Raw genomic sequence first — 19,653 nt, forward strand, 5'->3', positions numbered from 1 at the left:
CCCTGGCCCAGCTCCCCCCGGACCCTGTCGTGTTCCATCCTGTGCCACCCAGGTCAGGCAGGGCAGGCCTGGTTTTTAAGTAGGAGATTTTTGGTGCTCAGTGCTCGGGTAGGGGGAAGGGATAGGTGGGAATTTCTATTCTCATACAAAGGGATAATTTGATATCTCACACCACTTTCCCACAGCTGGACATGAATCCATATATATTTCTAAACTGCTGTCTAGCCCGAGTCCTGGAGATCTTTTTGTTCACCTACCTTCAGGTATTCAATCTGCTTTTCAGGCTCTTTAGTACTCATGAAAGTCTCTGTAGGTGGAATACTCCCTTCTGTTTCCTTCAGCCATTTCTGGAAGGTCCTAACTAGCTTCCGGAATTCATCCAATTGCTCCTGGCAAGATGATGCATCTTCCCCTCAGTTAATGAAGAGGTTTTGTTACTTGCCAGACTAAGCTGTGTAAAGAAGTCAACGCAAACAAAAACTAAGTTTATTCTGAGACAATGGCATCAGTTTCCTAACAGGGCCGTTCCTTCCCATCATCTTTGCCACAGCAGCTTTGGCTGAACAACCACGTGTAATGTAGGAGAACATCAGAGTGAGGAATCTGTTGCCCTTGTTTGGACATTTCTGGGGAAAGGAGTCTTCAGTCTTACTTAAGCTAGAGTGAAAGTGAGAAAAACTAAAGGGAGCCTGCTATTTAGGTATTCAGATACAACGGAAAGGATGCCGGCTTTGGATCTTATGTCCAGCTCTGCTACTTTTTAGGCAGTTGACTCTTTCAAGGCCTAATTCAAATGCTAATTCCTTTAGCAAGGAAGATGTTAAAACAGAGGCTCTGTGAAGTTAGAGTAAGTATACTCACAAATAACAAAAATCAAGAAAAGAGAAATCAATTTGGAACTCAAGTTTTGGAAATGGCCAGCCACATCTATCAGACTTCAAGCCAGAGCTAAAAGGCCTTAGCATAGGGGAAGAAAAATAAAGCCTTCTTGGCATTTGTCCCCATCTTCTCCCCTCCCCTAAATTACCTACCTGCATTGGTTTGAGCAACTACTTTCCTCTAGTCACTAAGGCCGTCATCTGCTAAATCAAGATTATATATATCGGAGGTAGTCAACCTGATCGCTACTACCCACTAGTGGGCGTTCCAGCTTTCATGGTGGGTGGTAGCAGAGCAACCAAAGTACTATATAAATAAAAAGATAGATTTAACTATAGTAAGTTGTTTTATAAAGATTTATTCTGCCAAACTTAGCAAAAGTTCGACATAAAGTACTTGGTAAGTAATGATTATTATATGCTTTCACTTGCTGTAACTCTGCTTTATAAATTTTATAAAGTAAAGTGACTTCCCTACTTTATAAATCACAATTACTGTGGAACCGGTGGGCAGTTAGAAAATTTTACTACTAACAGAAATACAAAAGTGGGTGGTAGGTATAAAAAGGTTGACTACCCCTAATACATATGGCTAAACCAAGAGACGAAATCTTAACAAGCTCTTAGATCCACATGAGGCTTTCTAATGAAAAAATCATGGTTTTACAGCAGTGAGCTGATAACCCGAAACTGGCCACCTTTGTCACATCCCCATGTATGCCTTAAAAAAAGAGAGAGAACCCACACACTCCTCTAAAACAGCAACTTAAATGTGGTCAAAACAAGCAGGCTTATTGCCAATATAACCCTCAATTATGTCTGCGAAGTCTCCAACTTTTCTCTTTATTTCAAATCCTGCCATAATCCTATTTGCTGCCCTAAATTTGATCTGTTTGGTCCAGGTGACCTAAGCTTTTTATAGTACAGAGAGGTAACTGAGCCTCATTACTGAAAAAACAAACCAACTCATTATTTAGTAACAGAAAAACCACTAAACATAAAGTAGATTAAATAGCTTTGGTTGTAAGAGGCACTCTCCAAATCTCCTATGACTCCATAGTAGAGTTCTTGGTATCATATATTCTAGTGATTAATGGTGAGATAATCATTTCACTCAACAGCAAGGAAAAAACTAGCTCCCCGACACTGACCCACATATATGAGAACTCACCTTTCTTTAACTATCTTCTGTAGCTCTGTGAAGTCCTTTCTGAGGTTCTGTATCCTGTCCTGGTGCTGAGAAAGGTCCAGTGCAAAGCCACAGGAGCTCAGTTCCGAGACCAGGTGCTCGAGAGTATCAAGGTTCTCCTGTTGGCCTTCCATTTCCAAATTGAGCTCCTGTCAAACAAACAGGAAATATATTAACTTCTCTGAAATATATTAGTCAACTGCCTAAAAAAGTAGCAGAGCTGGACTTAAGATCCAAAGCCTGCATTCTTTCCACTGTATCTGAGTACCTAAAATATATTAACAGGAAATATATTAACCCTTAAAAATAAGTACACACTAAAAGATGAAAGAAGCTAGGCAGCATAAGAGAATGAAAAGAATGGAGGTTTTGGAGTCAAAAAGACCTGAAATTCAATGGCAGTTTTGCCTCTTCCTGGCTTGTGATCTTAGGCCATTACACCTCTCCAAGCTTCTACAGTCTACCTCTTCTTCCATAAACCAGGCAAACACTCTCCCCACTATTAGTTAACATTGCATTGAAGATGTTAGGCAAGAGAAAACAATTTGTGGCAGAAAAATTCTGAGATAAAACTACATTTTCACATTACATGAAAGTGTACTTGCAAAACCTAAGAGAATAAAAAATACAAGTAAATCAAACAATGAAGTAATTCAATAAATAAGGTATCAGAACATAAAACCAACATATAAAAATCAAGTGTGAAGACTTCAGACAATAGCCACACAAAAGGTACAATTTCAGGAATCAGCTAATAAGAAACATAAAATCTTTATTGAGTAAAGCAGTCTGCAACATACAAAAGCAGACCGAATAAATGGAAAGGTGTCCATAAAAATGTGTATTTACATATACATGTATGTATGTATAGGTAAATTTAATATGACTCAAATAAAAATATCAATTTTTCTATAGAATAAAGTTGATTAAAAAGTTCATATGGAAAAATAAATGTACAGTTATAGCTATGAAAAATCCTGAAGGAAAAAAACAAGAATGAGAGCATACCAGATATTAAAACATACCTTAAAGTTCTGGTAATAATAGTGTACTATAGTAAATGAATAGAAAGGCTAATGAAACAGAATGGGCAGCCATTTCAGAGCACAGGTTGGCTGGCTATATATTATGACCCAGCAATTCCACTGCTGGATATATGTATCTATGTTTGGTAGATAATACTCTTCACCAAATATTCCTACTTCCATGCCTTCTAGTTACATGGCAGGATTACATATCAGTCAGCTGCGGGCAAGTAAAGCTTGCTTTGATTAACAAAATATATATGGTATTCTTTCTTCCTAGTGAAGCAATAATCATGAAAACTTATGTCAGGATGAAGTTTTCATCAACTTCCATCCCTGAGTGACTATGATGAGCTAAGTATCCTTCTGATTGGGCTGAACATGTATTATGAGAGAAAAATTAGGCTATGTTTTTAAAAAATGGACAAACAGGCCCTGGCCGGTTGGCTCAGCGGTAGAGCGTCGGGTCGGGCGCATGCGGGAGTCTGTCTGACTGTCTCTCCCCATTTCCAGCTTCAGAAAAACACACACACACACACACAAAAAAAGAATTCTTCTCCTGTTACTTTTTCAAAGTGATACAATTATGGAACATGGCAAATATACCCTATATGAAACTCTGGTGGTAGAGGTCTCACCATGTTAGTGGCAAGGGCTTCTTGGATGACTCCCAATGAGAGGGATGCCACCTGCTTCTCTTCCAGGTTTTTGTCCACCTCCCGGATGGACTGCAGCAAGCTGTTCGGGCTCTCCTGCACACTCTGAGACTGGGCAATCGCCTTCTGCAGCAGAGCAGAGCGTCCGGCCAGGCCACAGGACAGGCTTTGGAAATGGCCAAGTATGGAATCTGGAAAGTCAAGGCCATGAAAAGAGAGAGTGGAGACTATTTTTGTGTTATGCTTTTAAAAAAGAATGTATTTAAATGGCATGTTAATTATAATAATAATAGACATCAAGACAAATAGAAGGAATAAGCTTAAAGGGCATTAGTAGTTGAGCCAAATTCCATAGCATTATGTATTTGGCACCTACTAAGTGCCAGAAATTGTGCTAGAAGCTGAGGACTAAAGACAATCACAGTCAAATCCTGCTTTTTATAAACATAAAAGACAGCATAGACAGAGGAAGGCACATCACAACTAACCGTGAAGACAAAAGCACGAGTGCCTCACACTGGGATTAAGAGTACTAGAGAAGCCTGAAAGAAGAACAATTATTTCTCTCTCATTTCTTTTAGGAGGTCAGGAGACCACCTTTCCAGCAGAAGTCAGGAGTATACAAAGTAAGCAACCTCTTGGCTATGTCTTGAAGCATGCACAAGATGTATGGTAAACAATTAATGTTATCAGCTAAGCAACAGGAAAAACTTCAGGGGTAAAGCAATTAAGAAATGTAAAATTTACTTGGGAAAGGAAAATGTAGGGTGTGGATAGAAGGCAGAATGCCTAGGGAAAAGTGGTTGAAGCCAGATTGCAAAGGCCCTTCAATGACAGAAGAATCAAGTTCATAAGAGGGTAACTTATTCATGTTTATATCCTCAGCACCCAGCTAGGATCAGATACTTACAGAACACAATGGGATCTATTACAGGACAGAGGTACATACTAGGATTTGAGACTGCATTATTCCTGTTGCCACTTCACATCTGTAGTTTCTTGAACATGCTTGTGGTCTGGGGTTGGCTCCCCTTCAATTTCCATGAGGTCACAAGCTGCTTTTTGGAGCTTTTCTACAGGTACTTGGTGTTCAGCCAATTCCTCCTGCAACTGCTGCTTGTCCATGAAAAAGGACAAAAGAAAAACATGTGAGTAATCAAAGCTGGTTCTAGGAATCCAGGACTACTAGGATGCTTTACAAAGTAATTCTCAAATTATCCACAGCCATAGATACTAGAATAAATTGTTTAGGAATGGGATCTTCTCCCAGGCATTCCAACTCAACAGCAGCTTTTAACCTAAACACCAGTATTTGTTTTACTTTTGGATACTGTAAGCCATACAAAACCACAGCCTGTGTCCCGGCTTACCTTTGTTGTTGCAAGCTGCTGCTGCAGGACCCCAGGGTCAGAGGCAACAGTATCTGAGAGGAGCTTCTCCACATTGGCCTGGCAAGCCTGCATCCAGGCCTGCAGGCTGTCAGCACTGCTCTGGAACTGCCGGTAATGGCCTAGCAGCATGTTCAGGTGAGTACCCAATCGTGTACACTGCCAGAGAGGAGGGAAAGCAAGCTTAAGCAAGGCCCAGCAAAAGGCAGCAGCTGCCTAGGCCGAGTCCAAAGAGAGGCCTGGCTTTGTTACAGGGAACTCACCGTAACTACAGTTAGAAGTAGTACTGAGGCCTCCATGGATAGAGGGGTAGCAACGACCTTTTATGAGTGAGTTCCTTGCTGCTTGATTCTACTATTCACCTCAACTTTATTACATACAAGAGAAGATTTAGTGAGTTGGATGATAAACCACCAACATAATATACAACAGGTTGCAGGCAGAAATGGCATTAAGAGGTACAAAAGTGTTCCTTTTCAAGGGTTAAGAGGTATTGGTACAAAGCACAATAAAGATGAGAAGAACTCACTACTAGACTCTATACCTGAGGAGCTAAACAGAGTTCTTTGATAGGAATGAAAATAAGGGTTACCCCTAGATGCTCTGTCCAGGAACAGAGACTGCGTACGTGGTGTAAGCTTCCCCTGTGCTATGTCTCTCGGGAGGCTGTGTCTGCTGGTCAAGATACAAGAGGTGAGCACCTCCACCTTCATCACCAGAGTGAGACATACCCAGTATGGCTAGGATCAGGCATCAGCCATAGGCCTCCACATTTTACATTTTTGCACAGCTCAAAAAGACATTCTGCCTGTAGTCTATATACAGATGAGATCACTCACTGTGCTGTGAGGTTTCTAAGCCTCAGAAACCACCCACAGTAGTGTGAGGCCTGCCACGATCGTTGACCCAGAGGCTGCCAGAGCCTCTTCCATACCTTTGAATGGAGAGCAGTGTATCTCCCTGTTGCATCCTTCAGCTTGTCCTTCACTAAGGATCCAGTTGCTGATGGTTCTCTGCCTTCCTCAAAGCTGTTTTCAGTGTCCAACACTTTCTGTCCTGAGATAGTCACAAATCTCAAGTCTCCTTGGTGGGAAATTACGTCCTCTGAGAAGCTGCCCTGCCGCTTGAGGAGGGAGGGAAGGGCCTCAGGGCTGCTGCCTCCCTGGTGCATGCTCTCCAGCTCCTTCTCAGACCATTCCAGCCAGTTTTCAAACTCCTGATGGTCCTGCAGAAACCTCTGCAGCTCACCCCGTAGTGTCTGCACCTGCTTCAGCTCTGCCTCAGACTGGGCCAAGGAAGTAGCGTAGCGTTCCTTTAGCTCTCCTAGCTTTTCCTGCAGCATCTCTCGCTCCTCAGGTGTGAGAATGTGGCCATGCTGGTCCAGAAAGGCCTGAGCTGATTGGGTGGCCAGGATAAAATTTTGCTGCTGAGACAGCAATTCTTGGTGATGGGCCTGGCAAAAAATCCCCCAAACAAAGGATAATCAGTACAGACACCACAATAATTTGATTATAACTATAACTAGAGGTGAAACAGAAATGCATAGACCACATTTATAGATGCTCAGAAATCACTAATCTCTCCCTTTCTCTCTAAGCATGATGCCATATGCCACTTCCAGCTGAACGAACACATATAGAAACATACTTCTTAAACATATTTTATATGTATTATCTCATCTGACTTGTGGCACAATATGCAATGTGGGAAGACAATATAATATCAATATTAAAGATAGGGTTAAGTGAATACCAAAAAGACACACTACTGATAAAGATCATGCAGATAGTTAAGGGATGAACTCCTGACCTGACTCTCTTCACTAAACTACCTTAGTCAAAGAGAAGGTACAAATTGCCAACTAATAGTTACCTAAATTAATGGAAGGGGAGAATAAGCTGGGTGAGCCACACATGGGACACTATAAAAACTGCAAATTCTTAGCTGGGAGATGTCAATCAATTATCTGTGAAGACAATTACCTACGTCTCTAACAGGAAAGATCTAGGAAAATTAATTTGTTAAGTAAAAAATTTATATATTAGAGTAAATAGTGTTTCTGGACAGAACAGGTCATTTGTATGTGCTATCTCCATGTGTTTCTATGTGGACCTTCTTTCTATTCCAATGGAATACAAGTGAAAGGAGGACAGTAGTGGTTGTTTTTTTTGTTTGTTTGTTTCTTTACAGAGACAGAGAGGGAGTCAGAGAGAGGGATAGACAGACAGGAATGGAGAGAGATGAGAAGCATCAATCATCAGTTTTTCGTTGTGGCACTTTTAGTTGTTCACTGATTGCTTTCTCATATGTGCCTTGACTGTGGGGCTACAGCAGACCGAGTAACCCCTTGCTCAAGCCAGCGACCTTGGGTCCAAGCTGGTGAGCTTTGCTCAAGCCAGATAAGCCCTGCTCACGCTGGCGACCTCAAGGTCTCGAACATGGGTCCTCCGCATCCTAGTCCGACGCTCTATCCGCTGCGCCACCGCCTGGTCAGGCAAGTAGTGGTTGTTTTAACAATGTTCTTTTCGAGTCTAACAAAAGTCAGTGGGAGCTCAGTCAGTGTGCCTAAATATCTATACTGTTTATGCAACTACTGAGAGATATATATATATCCTGCTCAGATAGATAGCAGGGAGCGTATAGTACCATATAGCCTATCTGTATGACATCCAGATGTCTCCTTCTCACCCTTTAAACCATCCACCCATCAGTACGGCAGTTTCCTTCCTAGAATGGAGATAGCACTGGTCAAGCAGACTGTTGCCAGCAGGAAGGTTCCCATGACAGCAGAACCATCTCTGCTCTGTGCTGTTACAAGAGTGCTAGGGCTTAGGGGGGACACACTACAATGAATCTTCCAAGCACAGAAGCATGCCAGAGGCACAAATCCTATTAGTACACAATAAGGCAATGGACCACACAAGCTGTTCAATGAAGCACTCCAGCTAAACCAGATTTGCTTTGCAAGAAAGATATCACTACTACAACATGTGATCTATGTGTTTTTAAGTGCCTTGAATATATAATATAAGCATCCCTCAATCATGTAATACAATGTACCTGCGCATGTCAGTTAATGTCCCAGGAGACACTTTATCTGGTTGGTTCACTGGTTAATCTCTACTGCCTGTCATATAGCAGGTGGTTAATATTTGCTAAATGAATGAATAAATGAGTACAGATACATAGTAAGAAATGGTTTCATGCGTGCAATAGGGAACCATTAAAAGGGTATAGCATGTTAGAAAGATCCCTTCAGTGTGGGGGATGGATTGGAGGAGAAAAGCCAACAGGAAAGGAGACCAGTAGAAGATGACTTGATAGCAGTCGGAACTACAATAACATCTCACTGGAGACAAAGCAGTGTGGCTGCTGTGAAAGAGAGATAAGCAACATGGGGTTTGATGACTGATGCGATATGGGGCAGTGAGGCAGGGAAAGGAGTCTAAGATGAGGTCTAATGCAGGCAGTGATGGGCATACAGGAAGGAGAACGTGTTTGATCAGGGAGGGGCAGTATAGGAAACAGGAGTTCCACTTGTCAGTTTGAGGCGCCTGTGATTCCAAGTCACCGATAGAGGTTTATATACTGGCTTGAATCTCAGCACAGGCATTTGGGCTGGAGACAAATATACACATGTAATTATTTAGTATAAATGTTAACTGAAATGTCATAAATGGACAAGACTAGAAAAGTATATTCTGAAAGATGAGAGGAGGCCTAGCACACTAGCGGAAAGCACAACAGCACTAGAAAGGGGGCCTAGGAGAAAGATTATGAAGGGCAGAGCAGTGCTGTGCAAAGTAAGGGGCAGAGTACTGCAAGGTGAGCGCCCAACAGTACAAAGCTGCTGAGACATCAAAGAGATAAACTGAACAGCTCACTGGATCTATGAGCAAGGTTATGGTAAGTTGTCCAGGGCAGAAGAGAGTCCCCAGCACAGTGAGGACAAGCTAACACCCTCACCTTCATCTTCTCACATCACTTGTCCAGTTTCTCTGCGGTGTGGTTCACTCCCATGTGACCATCAGTGGTATCCAAGTCTCCTTTCTCCAGGCTAGCTCCTGACAGCCGCTCCATCTGTCCAGCAGGGGAGCCCACTGAGGCCATCCAATCCAAGAGAGCATCCATCTGACTTCTGTTTTCAGCCAGTTCCTTTACTGCCTTGCTCTGAAAGCCACAGAGGGAGCCATCATAGGAAGGCCATAGATACTCAGCAATTACAGGGTACAGGTTAAGTCAAGAGGGAAATTTTTACACTAAAGAAAAAGAGAAGCGCCCTGGCCGGTTGGCTCAGCGGTAGAGTGTCGGCCAAGCGTGCGGAGGACCCGGGTTCGATTCCCAGCCAGGGCACACAGGAGAAGCGCCCATTTGCTTCTCCACCCCTCCGCCGCGCTTTCCTCTCTGTCTCTTCCCCTTCTGCAGCCAAGGCTCCATTGGAGCAAAGATGGCCCGGTCGCTGGGGATGGCTCTGTGGCCTCTGCCTCAGGCGCTAGAGTGGCTCTGGTGGCAACATGGCGACGCCCAGGATGGGCAGAGCATCGCCCGCTGGTGGGCAGAGCATCGCCCCATGGTGGGCGTGCCGGGTGGATCCCGGTCGGCGCATGCGAGAGTCTGTCTGACTGTCTCTCCCTGTTTCCAGCTTCAGAAAAATGAAAAGAAAAAAAAAAGAAAAAGAGAAGCTCCAAGACAGGGTGAAATCAGTCACTGACCCACAAAAAAGAACAAGCATCTAAATCTATTGAAAAAAGTAATTATTTAAAATTATCTCTAGATTTTCTCTATACCTTACTGTTTTAAAAGGTAGAGTGGGAGGGAGAAAATCCCAGGATTTTATTAAAAGGCTTCATTTTATTAGGAGGCGATTTAGTCCTGGCACCCAGCAAGGTCTCACAGCATCCTTTCTAGGTATGCAAGTGATACACTGCCTCCCAGGGTAAGAGCGAACACAGTCACACTCAACTCCCTGGCTGCTCCTCCCTAAGGGAAATAGTCTCCTGCTATCCCTTTCTCTGCCAAACAGAGCATTAAGTTCTGAAACTATTTTCTGACTCTCCAAGTATTTTAATTGATTGAAAAGATATGCCATGGGATACATTCATATAGTTCAGGATTCATCTTCAAGTAACTTATTTCTCTTTTCTCTACTTCCCTGTTAGCATCTGAGTCCGTGGCCAGACAAAGGATTCCAATTCAATCTGCCAGTGCCGAGTGGGCCCACAAGACCACCTGAGACCTCCCTTCTCACAGGGTATCCCAGTGCTGATTCCCACTGAAACCACAGTGGCAGGTGGGGGTGGCTTGCAGCCCACGAATACTCCCCATCCCCCCAGCACTCTCGAATCACGAGTCTAGATTCCTGGAAGAAATATGACATTTGCATTTTCCTCCTCAGAGTACCTCTTTCTCACTAAATTCTTTCTGACATTTTCCAACTAGAATACTGAGCACTCAGCAGCCAGATTTTTTTTTTTGGGGGGGGGTAGGGGTAATATGAATTTCCTACCAACTATTCCTGACTTAAAATTCTTCAGGATGTTTCTTGTAAAAAATAAAATGTTGGTTCACAGATCTGTTCCTGAAACAACCCTTGTTCATGAGTCTATGCTCTCTATAAGGCGGTTTCCCCTCATTACCTTTCATTTGTGTAGGTACCAAAACATTTTTGGAGAAATAGCAAGTGTCACTGCAGTCTGGTTACCTTCTCAGTCTCTTGCTGTAAGGCTGAGGTCACCACTTCCTCCAGCTCTTTCTGGGCCACCCGCGTCCCTTCCTGGAGAGCCTCATATTGCTCCTTAGCCTGACGAAGTTTTTCCTGAAGAGTTGTCAACGCGTGGGGGCTCATCTTGGTCTGGTTCTCTTCCAGGAGCCCTTCAATGTCTCTAATAACACTGGCAAATGAGGTGGCATGATTCTGAATGTCATCCTTTAAATCCTTAACACATGAAAACAGGGATGGCAGAGCCTTTGACTGCAGTACACCTAAGACCTCTAACAACACTACGAGGTGGGATGACCTATCTGCAACAGATGTATGTCCCTGACTATAATTGCTTAAGGTTTAGGCCTAAACCAATGCAAATAATAAAAAAATTTTTTTTTGTTTGTGCCAGAGGCAGAGAAAGAGAGACAGAGAGGGACAAATAGGAACAGATAAGCAAGAAGGAAGAAAGATGAAAAGCATCAATCCCTTGTTGTGGCACCTTAGCTGTTCACTGATTCCTTTCTAATATGTGCCTTGACCCAGGGGCTACAGCAGAGAGAACAACCCCTTGCTCAAGCCAGTGACCTTGGGCTCAAGCCAGAGATCTTGGGCTTCTAGCTGATGACCTTTGGGCTCAAGCCAGTGACCATGGGGTCATGTCTATATGATCCTACGCTCAAGATAGCGACGCTGTGCTCAAGCTGGTGAGCCCACGTGCAAGCCGGTGACCTCGGGGTTTTGAACCTGGGCCCTCTGCTTTTCAGTCTGGCGCTCTATCCACTGAGCCACTGACTGGTTAGGCTTTAACATAATTTTTAATTAAGAAATTTTCTAATATTCAAAAAAAATTTTTTTTTTATCTTTTTTTTTAAATTCTTTTTTATTTATTCATTTTAGAGAGGAGAGAGAGAGAGAGAGAGAGAGAGAGGAGAGACAGAAAGAGAGAAGGGAGGGAGGAGCTGGAAGCATCAACTCCCATATGTGCCTTGACCAGGCAAGCCCAGGTTTTGAACCGCCGACCTCAGCATTTCCAGGTCGACGCTTTATCCACTGCGCCACCACAGGTCAGGCTCAAAAAAAATTTTTTAAACAGAGACAGAGAGAGTCAGAGAGAGAGAGAGATAGGAACAGACAGGAACAGAGAGATGAGAAGCATCATTAGTTTTTCGTTGCGCATTGAGACACCTTAGTTGTTCATTGATTGCTCTCTCATATGTGCCTTGACCGCAGGCACTCAGCAGACTGAGTAACCCCTTGCTCGAGCCAGCAACATTGGGTCCAAGCTGGTGAGCTTTTGCTCAAAACAGATGAGCCCACACTCAAGCCGGTGACCTCAGGGTCTCGAACCTGGGTCCTTCCTCATCCCAGCCCAATGCTCTATCCACTGCGCCACCGCCTGGTCAGGCTCTAATATTCAATTTTAAAGCAAAATTTATTTAATTAATTAATTTATTTATTTATTATTTATTTTATTTTTTTTTTTGTATTTTTCTGAAGCTGGAAACGAGGAGAGACAGTCAGACAGACTCATGCATGCGCCCTACCGGGATCCACCCAGCACGCCCACCAGGAGCGACGCTCTGCCCACCAGGGGGCGATGCTCTTCCCCTCCGGGGCGTCGCTGTGTTGCAACCAGAGCCACTCTAGCGCCTGAGGCAGAGGCCAAGGAGCCATCCCCAGCGCCCGGGCCATCTTTGCTCCAATGGAGCCTTGGCTACGGGAGGGGAAGAGACAGAGAGGAAGGAGGGGGTGGGGGGTGGAGAAGCAAATGGGCGCTTCTCCTATGTGCCCTGGCCAGGAATCGAACTCGGGTCCCCTGCACGCCAGGCTGACGCTCTACAGCTGAGCCAACCGGCCAGGGCCTAAAGCAAAATTTAAATTTCTGACCAAATATTTAGGGAAGACAAAAATGAAGAACCCCATAAACGTGTTGAATATATTTTGACTGTGTAATGAGAGTTGACAACAGGATTCTAGCTGAGTCGAGGCCTGGTTGGTCTTCCATCCTCTCCTTATCCTTACTGCAGCCTGTAAGAACCAGCATGATGTGGGCACCTCCGAGTAGTTTCCAGCCTCATTAGTCACTAATCTTTCTTTCTTGTGTTCTTTTCAATCCAACTGAACTAGCTGTCTTTCAGTTCTGGACAGTGAGGGGCTCAATCCCATTCTCACCAACACAGATACACAAGCTGCATATTCTCTTCCTCCTCTTACCCTTTCATGCCTTCAACCCTGTGTGTCCTTCATTTCTCGGTTTAAGCGACACTTCTTCAAGGTAAACTGTTCTGATATCCCAGACTAGATTGGGTCTCTCTATTATACATTCTTGTAACTTTTCCTTCCTGACATAATTAATAATACTTATACATTATCATGATTCTATACACAAACACACACACACACACACACACACACTTGACCCTTCTACTAGATGGTAAGCTTCATGTGAGCAGGGATATTTACCAGCATGTTGGTAGCACTAAGCACTATGCATGATATCTAGCAACCTTTTATAAATATTTGTTGAAGGAATTTAAGAAATGAATTAACCCACACTGACCTTCGAGTCACTTTGGTTCTTCTGCAAAGCAGAAAGATCCTGCTGGGTGGCTCTGCCTTGGTGGCCCACCAATGCTCTTTCCGCCTGTCCTACCCAGCTGCAAAGATCCTCCAGTTTCTGGTGACAAGTATTTTGTTGTTTCTGCAGGGTCTAATTAAAATGCAAAGGGGCCAAGAGACAATTAATAACTTTCATTCTACAAAAACAAGATAATTCCCTGAAATATAAAACAAGGTTATAGCTCAGGATGACAAAGTTGGTGGGAGATGAGAACAGGAGGAAAGAAAATTGGATTCGATGTCTGGTGTTCTCACATGTGGAGGTACCAACAGGCCACCTTCACGGGGCAACTCCCCCATGCAGCCAGTATTTTTTAGCCCACCAGGAAGATGGGTCGCCTGTTTCCCTGGCATCTGGGTGCACCCAACACCATGCTGATGGGGCACCCTGACCACAGGCAGAAATATCTGGGAACACAAGACAGCAGGATGAGAACGCTCCTGTCTCACCCTTGACCTACAAGTGTGGCAAATATTTTTCCTTACAAATGGGTCAAGGGAAGGACACTTCAGAGTTGAAAGGCGAGAACTGGCATTTTTTTTAAAAAGTAGAATTATAACATGCAGAGAAAACCCCGAATAAACAGCCGCGCCACACGTCCGGGGCACATGCCGTTGTCTGTAGTGCAGACCGGTGGAAGGGTCTGCACAGCTCCTCAAATACCGGCGAGGGCTCTGGTCCAGTCCCTGCGTCAGTAGCCGCTGGCGGGCATGGCCAAGTGCTTGTGCGTTCACTGCGGAGCCTTGGAGAAAAGGCGGACTGTGTGGGTGAGCTACGCATATATTAATTTCCTGGACACTTGGTACACGAGGGAAAGATGAACAGGTCCATGATATGCAAGTGCTCAGGTGTCTCCCACTGTGACACAGAGGAAGGATTGGTTGTGCCGCTGGTAGGAGGCTGTGCAAGCTCTTCAGGAGCAACGTTACTCAACACAACATCTGGCCCTGTTACTTGCTCAGGCACATCAGGAGAGTAGCAGGACAAGCTCCCTCTGGAGAAGGGCACAGCTGGGGGCCGGCCAGATCTCAGGAAGGTCTGGACCAAAAGCTGCCCTCTTTCTAAAGCAAACTCACACTCACACTTTGACTTTTGGTCAAGAGTTGTGCTGAGCTGGCCGCAGCCTCTCTCGGGGACAGTGTGGCCGTGGAGGGAAACGCATCAGGACTTCTGCCTACAGCAAGAATGCCGAGTGTGGATGACATCCTAGAGCACGTAGGGGAGTTCAACTTCTTCCAGAAGCAAACGTTTTTCCTCCTCGCTCTGCTCTCCGCCGCCTTCGCCCCCATCTACGTGGGCATCGTCTTCCTGGGCTTCACCCCCGACCACCGCTGCCGGAGCCCCGGCGTGGCTGAGCTGAGCCGGTGCTGTGGCTGGAGCCCGGCCGAGGAGCCGAACTTCACACCTTCCCCCGCCACTGCCGCAGCTACGAGGCGGACTGGAACCAGAGCGCCCTGGGCTGTGTGGACCCGCTGGCCGTCCTGGCCACCAACAAGAGCCACCTGCCGCTGGGCCCCTGTCAGCATGGCTGGGTGTACGACACGCCCGGCTCCTCCATCGTGACCGAGGTGAGAACCACTTTTCTTAAGGAAGAAGCCAGACATGCACTTTGGACAGAAAACAGTGATGTCAGGAATGAGGTAAACATCACACCGTCCAGATTCTTATATAGCTCTTAAGAAATTCAGGGTTTCTGACCCAAGGGTATTACACAGAGAGAGAAATGTGCCCAACAAGGCTATACACAGAGAAAATTCAATGATGAGAGAGAGAGATCAGAGTCACAGGGGCTTTAAACCCACAGGAAACCACAGGCATGCAGACTATCAGGGGCAGTTACTCTTCAGGATCAGAAGTTCAGGAAAAATTCACATCATTGTCACTATGATGGTAGATGAGATCATTTAGAGAGGATGAGAGGGCCAGGGGAGGATGTCAAGGGGGCAGAATTTTTGGAAACCAAGCTGAGGAGGAGAAACCGGGGCTGAAGAATGAGCTGGCCCCAGTGGGGAGAAAAAAGGAGGTACAGGGGCAGAGGGGGTGTGGAAGTCACAGAGGAAGGACCCCGTGCAAGCCTCACCTTCCCTGAAGCCAGCCAGGTGGCATTACGCATGCATCTCTGTAATTCTCACATCTCACTGCTTGTTGGGGTCAACTGTTGACATGACATTGTGTGACCTGACTGTATGTCCCTGAAGACCGTCAGCTCTTTGAGATCAGGTAACGTTAGGGGCCCTCTTGTCCTTCTTCTGGTCCAGGGCCCCATAGCAGTGCCCCGAACAAATGACCTCCCAGCCTCTGCCAGAACCCCATAATGACTAATGCTGTTTCCACATCAAGTGAGCCCTTTTATGGCGGAACCCAAAGCTCGGGTCCAGGACACTGCTTGCTGAGCCAGAATTCACACCCCTGTCGAGTTTACCCAGTACTCCTAACTTTGCACTTAGAGTTTCAAAAAAGTTACTTCCCTTGCTCTTCCACCAGTCAGTCCTTTGACTGGATACGCCAGACACACCACCTCTGGGCTAGCCATTTCCAGTTCCTGCCTTCTCAGACCCAGTCCCCACATCCTCCACTTTCTTGGTCCTCCAGCTCAGACAGCAGTTGGCCAAACCGACTCTGCTTCCTGAACTGTGAGTGGCCAGAGCTGAACACAAACCCCGTGTGACCTAGAAAACTTCCCGGAAATGTCACAGTGAAGAGGACCATGCTGGGAGCTGTGGGTTGACTGTTACTGAGCACAAAAGCCTTCTGTCTCTGATATCAGGTCTTAGCCAAGGAATCATCCTTGGTTCCTCTCTCCACCGCGCTCCTACAAAAACTTCCAACCCGAGCCCAGCTCACAGAGCCACCCTCTGTCCCTGAGGAATGACCCAGAGCAGTCCAGACGGCCCCTCCTCCCATCACCCGTGGCCCAGCCGCTCAGAATCCTCTGCAGACACAGACCCAAGCAGCTCTAGTCCTGATGTGCAGGGGTGCCCATGTCCTCTAGGCAGGTGCACTCTGTGCAGTCTGGCATATCAGCTCTCCTGCCCTCCAATCTCACACTCTCAGCTCATTCCATTAAGAAGTCAGCTCTCAGAATGATACACAGATAGTATGTCCGCTTTCCCTGAGACGGTCCACATACTCCCACGTCCCACCTCCCTCCAGTTCTCACAACTAAAAGGCCTGGAGCCCCCCTGAGCTGACATGTGGCTCAGACCTGGGTGTTCACCTGCACCCTCTGTGCGGTTTGCTCCCCAGGGTGTCCGTGGGGACTCTCTGGAGAGGAGACCCGCGGCTTCCTGCACAGGGCTGAGTGGAAGTCAGCATTAGAAGGAGAAAATATTCTACATTCCACTGCACGATTTCACAGAATTTTTTTCTTGTGATGAGGGATTTAAAGACCTACTACCTTTCAACTTTTCTTTTTTTTTTTTTTTTTTTTGTATTTTTTTCTGAAGCTGGCAACGGGGAAAGACAGTCAGACAGACTCCCGCATGCGCCCAACCGGGATCCACCCGGCACGCCCACCAGGGGCCGACGCTCTGCCCACCAGGGGGCGATGCTCTGCCCCTCCGGGGCGTCGCTCTGCCATAACCAGAGCCACTCTAGCGCCTGGGGCAGAGGCCAAGGAGCCATCCCCAGCGCCCGGGCCATCTTTGCTCCAATGGAGCCTTGGCTGTGGGAGGGGAAGAGAGAAACAGAGAGGAAGGAGGGGGTGGGGGTGGAGAAGCAAATGGGCGCCTCTCCTATGAGCCCTGGCTGGGAATCGAACCCAGGTCCCCCGCATGCCAGGCCGACGCTCTACCGCTGAGCCAACTGGCCAGGGCCCCTTTCAACTTTTCAATATGCAACACAGTATTGTGAACTATAGTCATCACGCTATACACGACATCCCCACGACTTATTTATTTTAAACAGAAATTTGTCGTTTTTGACCCCCTTCACCCATTTCATGCACCCCCATCCCCTCCCTCTGGGAACCACCAATCTGTTCCTTGTATCAGTGAGCTTGTTCTTCCCCTTAGATCCCACATCTATGTGAAATCATAATGCACCTGTCTTTCTGTGTCTGATTTATTTCACTCATTGTAATGTCCCTCAGGTCCCTCCATGTTGTCAGAAATGGCAAGATTTCATTCTCTTTTTATGGCTGAATAATATGCCATTGTGTGTGTGTGTGTGTGTGTGTGTGTGTGTGTGTGTGTATAACATTTTCTTTGTCCATTCATTCACCAATGGACACTTGGGTTGTTTCCCTATCTTGGCTGTTGGAAATAATGCTACAATGAATGGGAGGTTTCACGTATCTTTCAGAATTAGTGTTTTTGTTTTCTTCAGATATATTCCCAGAAGTGAAATTGCTAGATCATACGGTAGCTCTATATAGAAAATTTTTGAGGACACTTTACACTGTTTTTGTTAGTAGCTGCACCACTTTTTATTTCTACCAACAGTGCACAAGGGTTGTCTTTTTTCCACATCCTCACCAGCATTTGTTATTTCCTGTCTTTTGGTGAGTAGCTGTTCTAACAGGTGTCCCTCGCCATGGTTAGTTTGCACGTCCCCACTGAACGGTGATGTTGAGCACCTTCTCATGCACCTGTTGGCCATGGAGATGTCTTCTTTGGGGAGAAAGATACCTATTCAAATTCTCTGTCCAGTTTTAAATCAGATGTTGGTGTTTTTGCTATTGAGTTGTAGGAGTTCCTTATATGTTTTGGATATTAACCTATGATCAGATGTACGATTTACAAATATTCTCTCGATTGAGTAGGTCTCCCTTTCACTGAGTTGGTGGTGTCCTTTGCTGGGCAGCCCCTGGACAATTCTATTTCCTGTGTAGTAGCCCTACTGAGTGCCTCACAGACAGCTGGTTAAGGCTGCTGGGAAAATACAATTTTCCCTCCACTGATGACACTGTTTACACTTGCACTGTCCCCTAGATGTATCCCTGAGTCCCCGAAATGGCTAATCTCCCAGGACAAGAATGCTCAAGCCATGAGGGTCATTACGTATATCTCGAGGAAAAACAGAAAGTCAGTACCTGCGTCCCTTCAGGTGAGCCAGCAGCTGTGACGTCAAGTCCAGGGCTGTGAGGAGGAAGATGCACAAAACCCGGTTCTGTCACCGAGGGGCCTTTCCTGTCACCGAGGGGCTGGTCCTGTCACCGAGGGGCTGGTCCTGTCACCGAGGGGTGGGTCCTGTGACTGAGGGGCTGGTCCTGTCACCGAGGGGCTGGTCCTGTCACCGAGGGGTGGGTCCTATGACTGAGGGGCTGGTCCTGTCATCGAGGGGCTGGTCCTGTCACCGAGGGGTGGGTCCTGTGACTGAGGGGCTGGTCCTGTCACCGAGTGGCCACCATGTGCCCAAGGTGCTTCTGTCATACAAGATTCATGGTTCCTGGGTCAAATGTCTTACATAGGTGGACAACATAAACCTGAAAGGAACCCCCCCAGAAATTATGTAAAAGTCAAATGAGGGGCCTCAGGACTGCCCGGGCCCCTGCGCCTGACCACAAAGGTCTGGTTTACCTGCGTGTCCGCCAGCAGCCCCGTGGACGGAGGTCTAAGTCAGAGGGAAGAGTCCGATCAGGGGGACAACTTTTCAACACAATCACGTCTTAGAATTCAAACACCGGGGATAGAAAGTGTCCCGAGAGTTATTGAGCACCCCTTCCCTTCCAGAACAGAAGGCACCGAAGCGTCCACTTTCTGGGCTGTGCGTGGTTTGCCCTCAGTAAACCTCCCCCCTTTAACTTAAAGCTTCTCATCTGGCAGGGGCTGGAAAAGAGAAAATCAGGCTTATTGGGAAAGCACGTTGCAATCAGAGTAAATCATTTCTGACCAAGGAGCTAAGATGGAAAACAGTGGGAATCGGAGATTTTACGTGACACTCAGATTGAGGATTTGGGAGCTCAGAGGCCTCTTTTTTCTTCACTTCCTCTGGTTTCCTGGGGGGCGTGAGGAGGGGGCTGGAATACACATTCTTTTCCAGTAATGACTGCTGTAACACTGGTTCTTTTTTTTTATAAGTTTTTATTAATTTATAGGGGTGACATCAATAAATCAGGGTACATATATTCAAAGAAAACATCTCCAGGTTATCTTGTCATTCAATGATGTTACATACCCATCACCCAAAGTCAGATTGTCCTCTGTCACCTTCTATTTGTTTTCTTTGTGCCCCTCTCCACCCCCCTTCCCTT

At 46.0% G+C, this 19,653-nt stretch overlaps 1 protein-coding gene and 1 pseudogene across 1 annotated transcript in view; one reads left to right on the top strand and one right to left on the bottom strand.

The window, feature by feature from the left end:
* The window catches only part of LOC136316057 (microtubule-actin cross-linking factor 1-like), a 91,825-nt gene extending 77,585 nt beyond the window's left edge, over window positions 1-14,240 (bottom strand). Inside the window, 11 exon segments of the mRNA XM_066247800.1 lie at window positions 258-389; window positions 519-657; window positions 2,050-2,216; window positions 3,731-3,939; window positions 4,711-4,861; window positions 5,119-5,295; window positions 6,071-6,589; window positions 9,103-9,306; window positions 10,838-11,071; window positions 13,401-13,550; window positions 14,073-14,240. Of these exon segments, the coding sequence (XP_066103897.1) occupies window positions 258-389; window positions 519-657; window positions 2,050-2,216; window positions 3,731-3,939; window positions 4,711-4,861; window positions 5,119-5,295; window positions 6,071-6,589; window positions 9,103-9,306; window positions 10,838-11,071; window positions 13,401-13,550; window positions 14,073-14,240 (2,250 nt within the window).
* Window positions 14,241-14,628: 388 nt separating this feature from the next.
* On the top strand, window positions 14,629-15,775 carry LOC136316058 (solute carrier family 22 member 2-like; annotated as a pseudogene).
* The last annotated feature ends 3,878 nt before the right edge of the window (window positions 15,776-19,653 follow it).

The sequence above is a fragment of the Saccopteryx bilineata genome, chromosome 12 (genome assembly GCF_036850765.1).
Source record: "Saccopteryx bilineata isolate mSacBil1 chromosome 12, mSacBil1_pri_phased_curated, whole genome shotgun sequence".
NCBI classification, from domain to species: domain Eukaryota; kingdom Metazoa; phylum Chordata; class Mammalia; order Chiroptera; family Emballonuridae; genus Saccopteryx; species Saccopteryx bilineata.